A 16226-nucleotide genomic window follows, 5' to 3' on the forward strand; every position below is an offset into this window, starting at 1 on the left:
ATTAAGCTATCCAGCTTTGTACCTTCGCCGTCCGTCTATGAATGGACAATTTGAGATCAGGAAGACGTCGGCGTCAAGGATTCGAAACTAACGCCGATGTTTTGCCGCCGGTAGATAGCCTGACGGCGAGAATACGACCGGGTCTTGCCCTCGGGTAATCGGGTCGGAATACCCGGTCAGACTCTGGAACTCTCTCGATCCCTCTACAGCGTTGATCTGATCGAAGGCTGATATATAGTCTCTCTTTAATTAATTTTTAACAGTCCTAATAAAGCGGTAGCATTTTGACGGTTCACATTGCACCACTTGATTTTCAATTTTTTTAATAATTTCTCAAAATACTAAATTTTTTGAAAATCACAATAAATAGATCGGGTGTCCCAAAAATTCTCCCAAAATACGCACAGACTCGTGACGTTGTGTACTTTATCATCAAACCCTTAAATTAAGGAATTGACTGCATGAAAATTTTTGAAAAATATTTTCGAGCACCTTTACAATTTCCAAGATCAATAAATAATTTTCGCACTATCTCACTTAAACTCGATAAATTTTTCGAGGCTCACATATTAATATGCTATAAATATATGGGTAATATCAAATTTATTGATTTCCAATTTCGATTGTTCAAATCGCAAAAAATTCTTATATGTCAACTAATGTGGTCTAATTTGTTTATTAGTTGTAACAAATATTATACCTTCCTTGAAGATTAATGTGGAGGAAATAGACTTTATCAAAATCGGCCGTTGGATATCATCATGATAAGAATATATAATTATTGTTAAAATTTCAGCTATTTTCGTCGATGTTTGGGTCTCGATCTACTAGGTCACCCCTAAACCCTAAATACCACATAAAACTAATATGCTCATAACCGCTTATTCACAACTTATTTTTCGATCTGTCAGCTCTCACTCGTGGGTATGAGCTATATCCACTAATGTAAAAATTTTGAGAAGTTTATCTCCTCGTGGTTCAGCTCCCCTTAGGGACGTGTAAGTATGTTACGGGTTGACCGCTTTATTTGATGTAGAAATTACGACAGATTGGGTTAATTTTTTTTTTTGCACAATACATATTAATATGCTATAAATAGATAAGTAATGTCAAATTTATCAATTTCAAGTTTTCATTTTTTTGATCGCACAAAATCCGTATATGCCTACTAATGTGGTCCAACTTGTTTATTAGCTGTATTGAAAAGTATATCTTCCATAAGCAATAAGGTGGAGGAAATATAATTTATCAAAATCAATCGTAGGATGTTATCATGATAAGAAGAAATGGTTATGGTTAAAATTTCAACTATTTTCATCGTCGTTTGGGTCTCGATCTAGTATGTCAACTCTAAACCTTAAATACCACATAAAGCTAATATGCTCATAATCGCTCACTCGTAACTTATTTTTTAGATATGTCAGCTATCACGCTCTCGTGGGTAGGAGCTACATCAAATAATTTAACAATTTCGGGAATTTTATCTCCTCAATGGTCGGCTCCCCTTAGGGAAGTAGAAGCTTTTAAAGGGTTGACCGGTTTATTTCATGTCAAAATGACGGTGGAGGGGTTAATTTTGTTTATATAATACCTATTAATCCGCTATAAATAGACGGGTAATTTAAAATTTATCAATTTCCAATTTCGATTGTTTAGATCGCACAAAATCCTTATATATGTCTACTAATGTGATATAACTTGTTTATTAATTAGTTGTATCAAATACCATTCCTTCCATGAGGAACAATGTGGAGAAAATAGACTTTATTAAAATCAACCGTAGGATGTTATCAAGATAAGAAGATATAGTTATGGTCAAAATTTCAGCTATTTTCGTCGTCGTTTGAGTCTCGATCTAGTATGTCAACCCTAAACCTTAAATACCACATAAAACTAATATGCTCATAACCGCTCACTCACAACTTATTTTTTCGATCTGTCAGCTCTCACACTCTCGTGGGTTGGTGCTATATCAACCAATGTGAAAATTTCAGGAATTTTATCTCCTTAAGGGTCAGCTCCCCCTAGGGAAGTAGAAACTTTCAAAGGGTTGACCGGTTTATTTCATGTCAATATAACGGCGGATGTGAGCCCCGGAAAAATGTATCGAGCTTAGTGGAGATCATACAAGAAAATTTAACGATCTCAATAAATGTCAAAGTGCTTGAGAATATTATCAGAAATTTTCATAAAGTGAATCCTCGATTTAAGGATTAAATAATAAAGTACACGACACAACAAGTTCGTGAAAATTTTTGGGGAATTTTTAGGATACCCGAGTTATTTAACGTGATTTTTTGAAGTGTGAGATATTAGAAAATAATAGAAAATCAACGGTGCGATCATGGCCTTCAATTCCACCATTGCTTCATCTAAGCCATTTAAATAGATTGAACTTGGGGTTCTAAATACCCTTGATCAGATCAAGGATCGAGATCATGTCCAGAGGCTTCGAGATCTCCCGACTCGAAACTGAGAGCCAGCGACCCGATCCCCTAATCCGATCGGCGCTCCACCGTCAGGCCTCCTCCGTAGGGCTGTCAATTCCGACACGACCCGATAACACGACTCGAAACCTGCACGAAATAAAGCGGGTTGAACCCGCACGATTAAAAAGCGGATCAGCCATGGGTCAACCCTCCATGACCCATTTAATAAATGGGTCGGCCACGGGTCAACCCACCAACACGAAGTGAACCCATATAACCCGATTATGCTATACTTCATCTTGAAATTTTAGACATTGGGAGTATTTGATCATAGGATTAGACAATTTGAAATATTTTGCTTTATAATTATTGGATTTAATTATTTATGAATTATATATAATTATTTATATTCTTCGTCTTATGGAGTTTTTAGTGAATTTAATCAATTTATGCATTTTTTAGTTAAATGGGTCGCATTGTTAACCCTTAAATGGGTCATTTTATCAAACACGACACAACCTATTTATTAAATGGGTTAAGCGGGTTGGAAACGGGTAACCCATTTAATAAATAGGTTGGGTTTGGGTTCAAATTTTTGACACGATTATTAAATGGGTTGGGTTTGGGTTTGGGTTTGTATCTTGCGACACGACAAATACCTTGACCCGACACAAACCCAACCCGACACGACCCATTGACAGCCCTACTCCTCCGGCCGGAGCACGAGCACCATCCTCTTTGTCTCACTGTTGCATACATTCCTATGGCCTCGGATCATACATGCAGTGACTGTGAACAGAGAATCGACGATCTAAAGCTTGAAGAACCTCCGGCGAGTTTCAACGAATTCCGGCGACTCCGGCCACTGTTTGGGGTGCATGTGGTATGAAAATCACTCCTCTCATCATGCTCTACACGTTGGTGTACTTATTTTTCGAATTAGATTAAGTTTTGATGATTTTCATTTCTGGGTTACTCTCGGCTCCGGCATCGTTCTCCAACATTAGCGATTTTCCGGCACTTCTTGGCTGGGTTTCTAGTTCGACTGCATCTATAGGCGAGGACTGACCTTGATTGAAGTTAAAGTCTGGAACTTTCGAGTTGGTGACTGTCATATCGTACTTCTTCAGGAGATGACAAAATAAATATTTTTTTCAGGTGGCTTTTTTCTGTGAGCTGGGCAAATGTCCATGCAAATTTGTATCCATGGAGAGCAAGTAACCCAGTTAGCATTTTCAACCATCAAATTTCAGATTTGATATCCAGCAGTCCATATTATGCTGACGTGCCCAAGCATGGCAAGCTCGGAGCATTGTAGAATTTTCGCAACCAACCCAATTGGCTGGCCTTGAAAACAACTAAATTGGCAAATATTTATGGTCATAAATATTCTAAACTATATCTCCACATGTATGTACAAATTCAGAAACTTTAAGTTGTGTCCTATATTGAAACAAGTCCCTATACAAAAAGGGCCCTATGGACCCCTATGACTTTCAATTGATTAGAAACCACAACCCATTGTATATATGGTGCACAATTCTAAAGTGGTCCTAGTTCGTCCGTACATCATGTGGGTCAGTGGGTAGAAGTAATTTCCGTATGGTGCATACAGTTATATTTACTAAAATTGCACACAGTACTAACACAAATGAAATTATAAAGATTTGGTCCGGAGTTTATTAGTTTGGTTCCATATAGGGTCACAATAAGAAAAACACAAATTTAGTGGTTACGTTGAGTGTTCATTCAATAACACGACACGATAAGAACCATTAACATATTCTTGTGAATTTTGAGTTTTTCTGTCTAATATACATTAAGAACCCTAATGCATCTCTCTAATTTATCGTAACCCCTTTCTCAATATTCATGACAACCACCTAAACTCTTAGCGTTCGAAAAAAAAAAAAAAAATCTTGATGTGTAAGATTTATGTGTGCGTCTTATGTAGTTATGTTACTTAAAGTTTATAAGATGTTGTGAGTAAACATTTAGTTATCTGCTTAACGGGTCTTAATGGGTTTTAACAGTTAACACGAAATTTGATGGTTTTGTTTTGGTTTGATCATCCTCCACACATTAATTTAACAGTTTTTTTTTATCGTTTTCCATGATAAATGTACGAAATCAACTTAATACAATACGAACATGACACGGCACGGCGTTTTGCCAAGTGTACTTATGGTATGGACTGACTTATGCATTTAGAGTATTGACCTGGACTTTGGGAACAAACATTTGGACTATTGGGTTGGGTTTTGGACAAGGATCATATAAACTAGATTGGACCATTGGATGATGGAACAGTTAATTAAAACAAAGCCCAACTAAGAAAAAATGGCAAACTTTAACATAAGGGTCATTAACCCAAAGCACCAAAATTGGCCAAAATTATCACATTTACTCCAGCAACAAATTTTTATTGGGTTTTTGTCCATTTACCCCATTTTTAGAGATTTTTTTCCCACTTACCTCATTAAGTTTTTTTAATTCTCTCTTACCCAAAATACTCTAAGGAGGTCTTCCCTAATACCCCAGTAAGATTTTTTTTTGTTTTTGTTTTTTGTTTTTTTAATACCATTTTACCCTCACCCCTTTGTTACTTATAGAGAAAAAAAAATGGAAGAGAGAGAAACCATAGGAGACTTCGCCAGAGCCCGATAGCCGGAATCCGGTCACCGACTGCAGGAATCAAGCCAACTTTGCCGGATTCCAATCTCCAGATTCCACTCACCGGCACCGGACTTTTATGAAAACCTCACCGGAAAGGTTTATTGCCCCCAAGAGACATCTATTGCTCCCCAATAGACGTCTATTACCTCCTAATCGATTTTTCGGTCGCCTGAATGGAAACTAATCTTCCTAAAATTAGACAAATAAACTTTGATTAATGAAAAAAATGAAGAGATTATATCAATTTAAAATGTCTATTGCCCCTAATAGACATTTAATTTTTTTTTTCTTTTTCTTTCCTTCCTTCTATCCCATTACTTAAAAAAAAAAAAATTGATTTGGGCACCCAGAAACTGCTCTTGGCACCCACATCTTCTTCTTCTCCCATCTTTGGCTTCTACGGTTGTAGACGGAGTCTTCGACTTCGACAGTTGCAGCCCGGGACCGGATTTCTTGGAGATCGGATGCAGCCGTGGATGACATCTTCCTTCTCTCTTCCTCAATCTCACCTCTCTGTCTGTCGATCCAAATCGAAATCATTTAGGATTTCTAGGCCTTCTGTTGCAAAACCACTCAGCTCCAAGATTGAAATCGTTTAGGATTCCTTCTCTCTTTCATAATGACGGCAATCGGAGCGAGCTAGGCTCAGGTGACATTGTGAAAGACGGCACTGGATTCGTGCCATGGATTTCCAGCATTTCCTCCAATGTCGACGACGGGACTGACAATGGCAGCGGAGGTAATCTGAGAGAGAGAGAGAAAGAGAGAGTTCCTCGTGCTGGAGAGAGAGAGAGAGAGAGAGAGAGAGAGAGAGAGAGAGAGAGAGAGATGAGAGAGAGTTCCAGATTGAGGGAGAGGAGAGAGAATTCTGCGCGTGAGAGAGAGTTCCGGCGAGTGGAGAGAGAGTTCCTCGTGCTGGAGAGAGAGAGGAGAGAGTGGCAGTTATTGTAATTCTTTAATTGGGTTTAGGGAAAAATGGTTATTTGACGTTAAATTGCGTATGTGGGAACAAAAATTTGTTGATGGGGTAAATGAGATCATTTTTGTTTATTTTGGTGTTTTGGGTCAAGGACCCATTTTTATTCTCACTTACCCTGTTTAAAGAAAAATTAAAGTTTTGCCCTAGACATAATTAATTTATTACATGTGCCTCTATGTCTGTCCCTCTCTCTCTCCTCTTCCACAATCTGCGCTCGCTCGCTCGCTCTCTCTCTCTCTCTCTCTCTCCACAGACGCCGGCTTTCTCTCTCGCCTGTCTCTCCAGTCTTCTTCGTCGACGACATTCTCACCGATGATAGCGACGGCGACGAGAGCCTCTTAACCAATGCCTTCTTCTGCAACTGGACAACGGGGAGCCGGTGACAACTCAAGCCCTGCAGCTTCTCAAGATTGAAGAGCGGATTGGTAAGGCTTTGAGGTAGTGGAAAGACGAGCGCTCCAAGAATCACCGTCCATGATTTTATATCTATGAATTTTATCTGGGTTTTTTGGATTGCTTTGCTCCAATCTCTCGGATTCAGAAAGCCAAAAAAATCCAATTCAGGTACGTGCGAGTTTATTAAATCTCCAACGAATTTGTGAAATGAGTGATTTTTGGTTTCTGTATTTGGGTATTTGCGAGGAAGAAGAAATGTGTGGTGAAATGGGCAGAGTGAAAGCGAAAGGTTACTGGGGGCAGTAAGAATGTTACAGCTCTTTCTCTTTGTCTGTTATTCTGTCTCAAAAGACTGAGGTCCCTCTTTTTTTTTGGTAAAATGGGGCAAAAGGCCCAGAAGGAAAGAAAAAAGAAACAAAAGAAGCAGATTTTATCAGGGGCAATAGACGTCTATTAAGGGGCAATAAATGTCTGTTAAAAGTCTATTGAGGGACAATGGATGTCTATTGCGGGCAATAAATGTTCTGAAGTGATGTAATCTCTTATTCTTCTTTTTTTTCCCTTAATTAAAGTTTTATTTGTCTAATCTGACGAAGATGAGTTCCCATTCTGGTGATCGAAATTTTTACTGGGGGCAATAGACGTGTATTCTAGGGCGCAATAGACGTGTATTGGGGGACAATACAAGTTCATTCGGGGGACAATAAATATTTCCTGTCCTATATGAGATCTCTAACAACCTATTTGGAGACTTTCGCCGAGGTTTCATAAACCTCTATCGGCCCCAAATAGACCTTTATTGGGGGGCAATACAGATTTATTACCCTCTATTTTGGGGGACAATAGAGGCCTATTGCGGGCAATAAACATTTTTGGTGACCTTTGTGATCTCCAACGACCTCTTTGGGACCTCCGAAGAGGTTTTCAGAGAAATCTGGTGGGTGGCGGTTGGTGACTGGATTTCTGCGGCCGGTGACCATACTCCGGCGAAGTCTCCTATGGCTTCTCTCTCTCTCTCTCTCTCTCTCTCTCTAACAAAAATGTGAGGGTAAAATAGTCTTAAAAAAAACATAATTGGGTATTAGAGAAAATCTTATTAGAGTTTTCATGGATAAGGGAGAATTAAAAAAACTTAATGGAGTAAATGAGAAAAAAAAATCCCCAGAATAATGGTAAGTGAACAAAAACCCTTAACATAAACGTACTATTTCAAAATTGTAACAATTTCTATTTTCACCTCTGCTCCGTCAGACCCTTAACCGATGAAATTACATACTTTCTGTAAGTTGTTAAGTACAATCCTTTGCAATGATGTGGTTGCATGGTCAAGGAACTCGCCTGAGCAAGTTTTGAACCACTGTAAACTCTTGAGAGTGGTGGCGGACAAAAAATTGGTGTTTGGTTTAATGATTCCATTCATGTCATCAACAATGTTGAACATCCAAAGATTCTAGTTCAATGAAATTGAATAACCGTAGAAAAATGGTACCAACAAACTCATTTGACACGCTTTGAAAATGACTATACTGACACATATTTACAGTCGAGAACATGATGTGCAATTTATTTCACTCTGAATTACTTTAATGGTAATAACTCACCCATGTCTGTGTATGCTATAGGGCAACGATGTACTCATTCATGGTAATAGTATGCAATTTATTAGTATGCAATTTATTTCTCTCTGAAATATGCACCATGGATGTACTCATTCATGGTTTATAGTTGCTGGCTTACCACCTGAGTTGTGTCCCACTTTGAGATAAATGGCTATACAGATTAAAAAAAACGTGCCCTATGGACCATTTCTTTAATTGTTTTGGTCCCTAAAGTCCTACGGACCTTATAGCCTTACTGCAATGATAACAAATGCGAATAGATGTGGTCCTAGTGCTCCGAGGGGCGAAATCTACTATTAAGAACAGTGTTTACACGCCTAAATCGTAAACTCTTTTAGAGTAATGTGCATTTCAAAAGCCTATAATTCAAGAGATAAGTTCTATAATCTTTGTTATTTAAGCTACTATGACAATAATATTATAATTATTTATTATTAATGTATATATTGTAGTCATGTGATTTTATAGGAGAATCAAAATATGGTGACGGATTACTTCCATCAACCAAATTTCCAACATATTTTAGTCAAGTTGAGATCATGCACCCGTAAACAATCAACCACACTTAATATGTTCTTATCTGTGAGAGTGGCCATCAAGTCGATTCAATTTGTTTTGCTATCGATTGCAATCGCTATTAGAAAGAGTTGTTAATAATCCACTAGACCATTTTTGGAAGAGATGAGCCCATGCACTTAAGCTTTATTAGCTGATGAGAAATGAGACGCTACTTGCATATTTAGTAATGCAATGCTAAATATAACCCCATTACCAAAAGGAGGCATTTCCAAACACTCGTAAGAAGGCCCGTTACATGACCAAGATAACTTGGTTTAGGATTTTCTTCATGTTGTGGAGATCTCATAATGATGTCGTTCAAGTTAAAATTAAGTTTGTCTTACACTGTTTCTGTGTTTAAAACCGTGTACAGGACAATCACGCCGCGGTGGACTTCAAGTCTTCGATCAAGATTATTGGGCAGCACTTCTTTATCAGTATTGCTGCAATATGTTGGTGCTTATATAATGACCAAGTTTGTTCATTGTGCATAGCACATCCAGCTCTGGACTTACATACATGTAAAACACAAGAATTACACTATTTGATTCCAACTCCATCCTTTAGTTTCATCCCCTTTTGTGGAGATCTTATACGTTTGGATTGAGACCATGTAAGCTTTATTCATCTTTTCGATCTTTTATGTCATTTAGCAATGTGGATTTTTTGCCAATTTTTTTATATGTACTAAGCTGATTTGGTTCTGAATTTGCAGAGTGATTCACCATGAATATAGCCTTGCTTCTGCTTTTTTTGGTTTTCTGTAAGGGTTCTCATACTAGTGGACTCATTACTAATGTCACTACAAGACCTGATGTATTGAACATTGGTTCGATGTTCACTTTCGATTCTGTCATTGGGAAAATTGCAAAACTTGCCATAACACTTGCCGTTGAAGATGTCAATTCCAATCCCAACATTCTCAATGGCACAAAGCTCTCACTCAAAATGCATAACACCAAATCAAGTGACTTCCTCGGAATCGTGGAAGGTATGAGAAATATTCTTTAGTCTTTCAAGTTGTCATGTATTAGAATGACTGCATGTTTAACTTCTCATGTTTTGTTTGCAGCTTTGCAGTTTATGGAGAATGACACAGTGGCAATAATTGGCCCCCAATTCTCAGCTACAGCTCATGTTATCTCACACATAGCAAATGAGCTCCAAGTGCCTTTGTTATCATTTGCAGCAACAGACCCTACTCTATCTCCTGTTCAGTTCCCTTTCTTTGTTCGAACAACGCAAAGCGATCTCTTTCAGATGACAGCAGTGGTAGACCTTGTTGTTCACTACCAGTGGAGAGATGTCATAGCAATATATGTAGATGACGATTTTGGAAGAAATGCTATTGCTTCCTTGGGTGATAAGCTAGCCGAAAAGCGCTGCAAGATTTCATACAAAGTGCCTTTGACTCCCACAGCAACAAAAGATGAGATCAGAAAGGCACTGATCAGTGTGTCTACAATGGAATCTAGGATTCTGATCCTGCACATTTATACTAGTTGGGGTCTGCAAGTACTTGACGAAGCGCAGGAGCAGAAGATGATGGATAGTGGATATGTGTGGATTGCTACTGATTGGTTCTCCACCATTTTAGATACTGATCCTTCTCTCCCTCTAGTGCAAACAAACAACATCCAAGGTATTCTCACATTGCGAATGTACACACCTGATTCACAACTGAAGACTGAATTCAAGTCGAGATGGAGCAACTTGACTAGGGCAAGAAGATTACTTAATAACACTTCTTTTGGGTTAAATACATATGGTCTATACGCGTATGATTCGGTGTTGCTTCTTGCTCAAGCAATCGAATCATTTTTCGCTATTGGGTGGAATATTTCCTTTTCAAATGACACAAATTTGAAGGAGTTAAGTGGTGGGAAGTTGAATCTTGATGCTTTGAACATTTTCAATGGAGGCAGGCAATTGCTCAAAAGCATTTTAGAGGTTAACACAACTGGCTTAACAGGGCCAATTAAGTTTGATGCAGATGGGAACTTACTCAATCCTGCATTTGAAGTTATCAATGTGATTGGCACAGGGACTAGAACTATTGGCTATTGGTCTAACTCCTCGGGTTTAAATGTTCTTCCTCCAGAAAAGCTCCAAATGAAGATGCAGACTAATGGCTCCAGCGCCGGTACTCAAAAACTGTACAGTGTGATCTGGCCTGGACAAACAACTGAGAAGCCTCGCGGATGGGTTTTCCCTTACAATGGCAGAAAGCTCAGGATTGGAGTCCCCCATGGAGTTAGCTACCCCGAGTTTGTGGGTATAAAAGGCACTGATTTCAGTGGTTACTGCATTGAGGTCTTTCAGGCTGCACTAAATGAGTTACCATATGGTGTACCATACAAGTATGTCCCTTTTGGAGATGGTATCAAAAGCCCAGAAAACAATGACCTTCTGCACAGAGTCCAAATTGGGGTCGGTATAAATAGTACCTAGACTTTTTGCTTAACATGGTATGTTTCTTTGAACTCGATTTACATATATATCTTTGTGCAGGAGTTTGATGGTGTAGTAGGAGATATTACAATCACTACTAACAGAACAAAGATGGTGGATTTTACTCAACCTTATATTGAGTCTGGGCTAGTTGTGGTTGCTCCAATAAGGAAGATGGACTCCAGCGCTTGGGCTTTTCTGAGACCCTTTACTCCAATGATGTGGGGTGTTACTGGTGTTTTCTTCCTAGTTGTGGGAACAGTTGTTTGGATTTTGGAGCGCAGGACTAATGAGGATTTTAGGGGGCCTCGAAAGAGACAATTTGTCACAATTGTTTGGTAAGCGGTTAATTCCATATGCCCAAATAGAACATGTCAGATGCAAATCTTGGGTTTTGTGAGCTTGAATCTATCTAATTCTTGTTTTTCTTTTGCGGTTTCGCAGGTTTAGCTTTTCGACTTTGTTCTTCTCCCAGAGTAAGTGAAATGGCTTGTACGTACTATAGTTAATTATGTAGCCATACCACTTGATTCGAATAATATATGTTTTCTTTCCAGATATTCGACATCAAATTATATTGTGGGATTGACAATCTGTCAATCTGTCACATAATTAATTAATGGTTAGATTGACAGTTTAGACGGTCTGGCAACAAAACATTTTGTATATGGGTAAATCTTGTTTATATAACATCCCTTTTTCATGGTGTTTATGCAGAAGAGAAAACTGGCAGCACACTAGGTCGCTTTGTGGTAATCATATGGCTATTTGTGGTATTAATACTCAACTCCAGCTACACTGCAAGCTTGACTTCGATCCTCACAGTGGAGCAACTTTCTTCACCTGTGAAAGGGATTGAAAGTTTAGTGACAGGCACTGAGCCCATTGGTTATCAAAGGGGTTCCTTTGCTGAAGCTTACTTAACCGACGAGCTAAACATACATCATAGCAGACTTGTTGCCCTTAACTCGCAGGAAGATTATGAGAAGGCCTTGAAGAAAGGTCCTAGTGCAGGTGGTGTTGCTGCGGTGATTGATGAGCGTGCTTACATGGAGCTCTTCCTCTCTAGTCGATGTGGATATAGTATTGTTGGTCAAGAGTTCACTAAAATGGGTTGGGGATTTGTAAGTATCTTCATGTAAACTTTCATGTGCTTTGTTAATATTATTTTTGATCAAACCTCGTACGTAGGCAGTGCTTTTAAGTGAAGCGATCTTATCTAATGCACCAACTAATTTTTGTTACAAAAAATACAAGTGTGTGTAGTAAATGGATTTTGTTTGACGCGTCTTATTTAGCCTTAAAAAAATGCTTCTATAACTCATAAAAACACTTTAACTACTTTTGTTAAATTTTTCAAAAAACTCCTTCAATATTTTTAAAAGCCACTATCAAACAATCTTTATGAACAATTATCCGTATAACCTAAAGAAAACATAGTGTGTTTGTATGAGAGCCAAGGTTAAAATAGAAAATGCATGTTTGAAGCTCATGGGAACTATGTTGTATCTTCCTTAGGCCCCTTTTGACACATTAAAACTAGGAATGCCTCATTTGTTATTCTTGTCTTTAAGTTTCATTTGCGACAAACCAATCTTGGTGCCATACATTGTGTATCTAAATCTTTAGTCGTATAATCAAATTATCTCAGAAGAGAACATTACCCATTTTATAAGAATGCTAGACTGAATGCGTGTTTTGGGTTTCATTAGGCCTTTTCGAGGGACTCCCCGTTGGCAATCGACATGTCGACCGCCATATTGAAGCTATCGGAGAACGGAAACCTCCAAAAGATCCATGACAAGTGGCTAATGAAAAGTGCTTGCAGTGTAGAAGGAACAAAGCAAGCAGTAGACCGCCTTCAGCTAAAGAGCTTTTTGGGCCTCTTTCTACTAAGCGGCATTGCTTGCTTTCTTGCTCTTCTTCTTTATGTTCTTCGCGTGGTTCGACAGTACTACCAGCATGCAGATTCCGACATCGAGTGCTCGCAATCAACAGGACGACTAAAGTCGTTTGTTTCGTTTGTAAATAAGAGGGAACAAGAAGTGAAAAGCGTGAAAAGCAATTCCAAGAGAAGAAGGACTGATAACAAATCCTCAAATAAGATAGTGCATCGTCAAGAATGCAGTAGCGATGGTTTGGATGAAAGTTAAGCTTGACTAGCTAGACTTGTTCTCTACTGCTTAGCAGTAAAGCCTGAATATGTATAACTTAAATTTCATGCAACTTTTATCAAACAGTTGGGTGATCAGAGAATAATATAGGGAGCGCGATCACTTACCCATAATTGGGCCATAATTTCCCCAATCCCTCCACCTTCAACTGTTTGTGCCCACTTACCCAATTTAACAGTGTCATGACTCATTTAGGCTCCGAAAAAAATGATATTATGGCACTGTTATCTCTCTCTCACAGACGTCAAACTGTTCGTCCCTCCATACACGACTCTCTCTCTCTCTCTCTCTCTCAGACCTCAATAATCACCGTTGAACGGCGACTACGCTTCCATGTTTTCAACGGAATCTATTGCATAAAACTTTGATGTAAACATGTTAATAGCTTTATTTGGGTTCATATTTTGTGAAACCGACTTTGGATGAGAGGAAATATGTGAAATCTTCTGGATCATACTTGCGAAATACAGTTATGAAAGTTGGTTTTTGAATATAAAGTGTAAATTCAGTGAAAATGCAGACTGATTGAAAACCTATTGTGGAGTCCTAACCATAAAAGATATAACATTATTGCCTTCCAGTGGACTTTGTATTAGGGGCCAATGATCTATTCTCTGTTCAACAATGTGAGCAATCTGTTATTGGGTAAGTGGGCACAAACAGTTGAAGGTGGAGTGATTGGGGAAATTAAATGTGGTGTTTTTTTGTTGGTCTACTGAGGGGGAGGTAGTAGACATATTATTGGCCCCCAGTAGACTTTGTACTACTGGGGGACAATGATCACTTTTCTGTTCATTAAAGCGCAGTAATCTGATATTACAATGTAACTATAGTGTTTTTTTGTTTGTCTACGGGGGGCCAATAGACATATTATAGGCTACCAGTAATGTGTGTCAGTGGTTCATTAACCAACTGTAATCGAGGCTTTCAAATGTCTTTTGTTTCTTGTGCTTGTTAAAAGGCAGTAGTTTGTAAATGACTGGAATCGAGCGGTCAAATGTTGGTCTAGTAGGGGTAATAGACAGGTTATTGCCCTCAATAATGTGGTGCTTTGATAAGTTACCTGTTGTTTTCTGTGTAATAAAGTCCAATACTCTGTGAATCCTACAAAATGGTGCATTTTTGGTGGTCTATTGGGGGGCAGTAGAGACATTATTGCCACCCCATGATTTCTTTTTTAGTTGTCAGTATTGTTTTCTTTTTTATTATAAGATGATCATTTTGGTTTTGCTTGCGCGCAGAATGGCTAGACCAAAGTTCACCCTGATCAGCGACTCCGAAGAAGATGTCTGGAGTTCAGAGAGTTCCGACCAAGATACAAAGTCAACATTTGACCAGCCACTGCAACAAAAATTAGACCAAATAAGAAAGAGGAAGAGGCAATTTCCGATGAAGAATCTGCTGATGAGGACGTCAATGATGATTCAGACCAATCAATTGAAGAAGAATCATAATCATAATCATAATCGGAAGGCAAACAGACGACGAAGAGGTTTGTAATCAAGACAAGATAGCAGCCAAAAAGAAAAACAGTTCAAGTGGAATCCGATTCAGAAGAACGAGAAACAAAGAAGAGGAGAAAGGATAAACTGAAGAAGGAAAATAAAGGAACAAAGAAGAAGGAAGCAGTGCAGAAGAAAAAGGTGCAAAAAGCTAAAATAGAGTGGAAGCAGCAAAATTGTACGCTCAGTTCCTTCTGGAGAGTGGTTGATGCACACAAGGATAGAATACTAGACTAAACAAAAGAGATATTGAGGGGAACAGACTTTGGTGAAATGATCGAACCATTCTGGCAAGACAAGATAACCAAGATCCAACTCCACAAGCATGAAGTGGACCTAGAGATAATCATGAGGCACTTCGACAGCATAGACAACAAGTGAAAGTTTGGGGAAGTTGTTATGGAAATAACGGAGGAGGAGGACACGGCTTTATTTCACCTTTCAGCTAAAGGAGAAGTGTTTAATGTGAATAGGAGGGTGGTGAGGGACGAGATGGAAGTCTCCCCAATATTTGGTAGCCCTTTGAAGAAGCAAGTTGTCTTGAGAACACAGGTGGAATAGAAGCTGACAACTGTGTTAATGAAGTCAGCAAAATAGAAAGACGGCCGGAAGATTGCCGTGCTGATGATCACCTATCTCTTCAGCACATTCTTTTTTAGCAGAACCAGAGCTCAGATCACATGGGATATGGTCGCCGTATGTGAACGAATTGGGACCATAAACATGTACAATTGGCCAAGGCTTATTCTGGACTTCCTGATGGGACCATAAACATGGGATATGTTCCAAATGAATAGGAGAAACAGTCCAGCTACAATGAATGGATGTCTTCTTCTCATCTACTACTGGTTTCTTCAGAAGACCAAGGCAAAGACCTGGATACTTGGAAAGCAGCAGTAAACTCCAAGATTCATCCGATGGTCGATAAAGGAAATATTTAACCTGGAGCAGCTGTACAGGAATGAGAACCTGGCCGCAGTACGCAAAACACGATAACATTACATGCATTTACATATCTTATTATTACATCGAACTGACTTTTTGATTGTAACAGGTTCTAATAAAAGCTGGACCGTGGTCTACGAATATAGGACTGGAAGACCTCGACATGGGTGATGAGGTGCAGGACACACCACGCTTTGACAATTGGGTGAGTAACTTAACTAAGCTTGTCTACTGCCAATTATTGGGGGGCAATAGAAACATTATTGGCCCCCAATAATGTTTTGTCACTGGTTCTGTTATAACTTAAATTAGGCCTTTGATGTGAAATTGGCTTGTAAATCTCTGTAGTGGGTGCATCTATGGTGGTCTACTACGGACCAATAATATTTTTACTGACCCCCAGTAATCACAATATTGGGGCCCAATAACTTACAGGTTTTGGTTCTATGAAAGGCTAACAGAGAATATCAAAGAACTAATCAGTGAGATGGAGGCAG

General features: G+C 38.8%; 1 protein-coding gene across 1 annotated transcript; it reads left to right on the forward strand.

Annotated features, from left to right (window-relative positions):
- The first annotated feature begins 8972 nt into the window (after positions 1 to 8972).
- LOC112180605 (glutamate receptor 3.6) lies at positions 8973 to 12307 on the forward strand. The gene is made up of 6 exons (XM_024319163.2): positions 8973 to 9270; positions 9373 to 9648; positions 9730 to 11087; positions 11169 to 11446; positions 11553 to 11584; positions 11826 to 12307. Exons 2-6 carry the CDS (start codon positions 9384 to 9386, stop codon positions 12248 to 12250), a joined length of 2358 nt encoding a protein of 785 aa, XP_024174931.2. The 5' UTR covers positions 8973 to 9270; positions 9373 to 9383; the 3' UTR covers positions 12251 to 12307.
- The last annotated feature ends 3919 nt before the right edge of the window (positions 12308 to 16226 follow it).

The sequence above is a fragment of the Rosa chinensis genome, chromosome 1, assembly GCF_002994745.2.
Source record: "Rosa chinensis cultivar Old Blush chromosome 1, RchiOBHm-V2, whole genome shotgun sequence".
Lineage (NCBI taxonomy): Eukaryota > Viridiplantae > Streptophyta > Magnoliopsida > Rosales > Rosaceae > Rosa > Rosa chinensis.

Coding starts and splice junctions, on each gene's coding strand:
- LOC112180605 (XM_024319163.2), top strand. CDS start 9,384: ATGAATATAGCCTTGCTTCTGCTTTTTTTGGTTTTCTGTAAGGGTTCT. Junction 9,649..9,729: donor CTTCCTCGGAATCGTGGAAG/GTATGAGAAATA, acceptor TTTTGTTTGCAG/CTTTGCAGTTTATGGAGAAT. Junction 11,585..11,825: donor GACTTTGTTCTTCTCCCAGA/GTAAGTGAAATG, acceptor GTGTTTATGCAG/AAGAGAAAACTGGCAGCACA.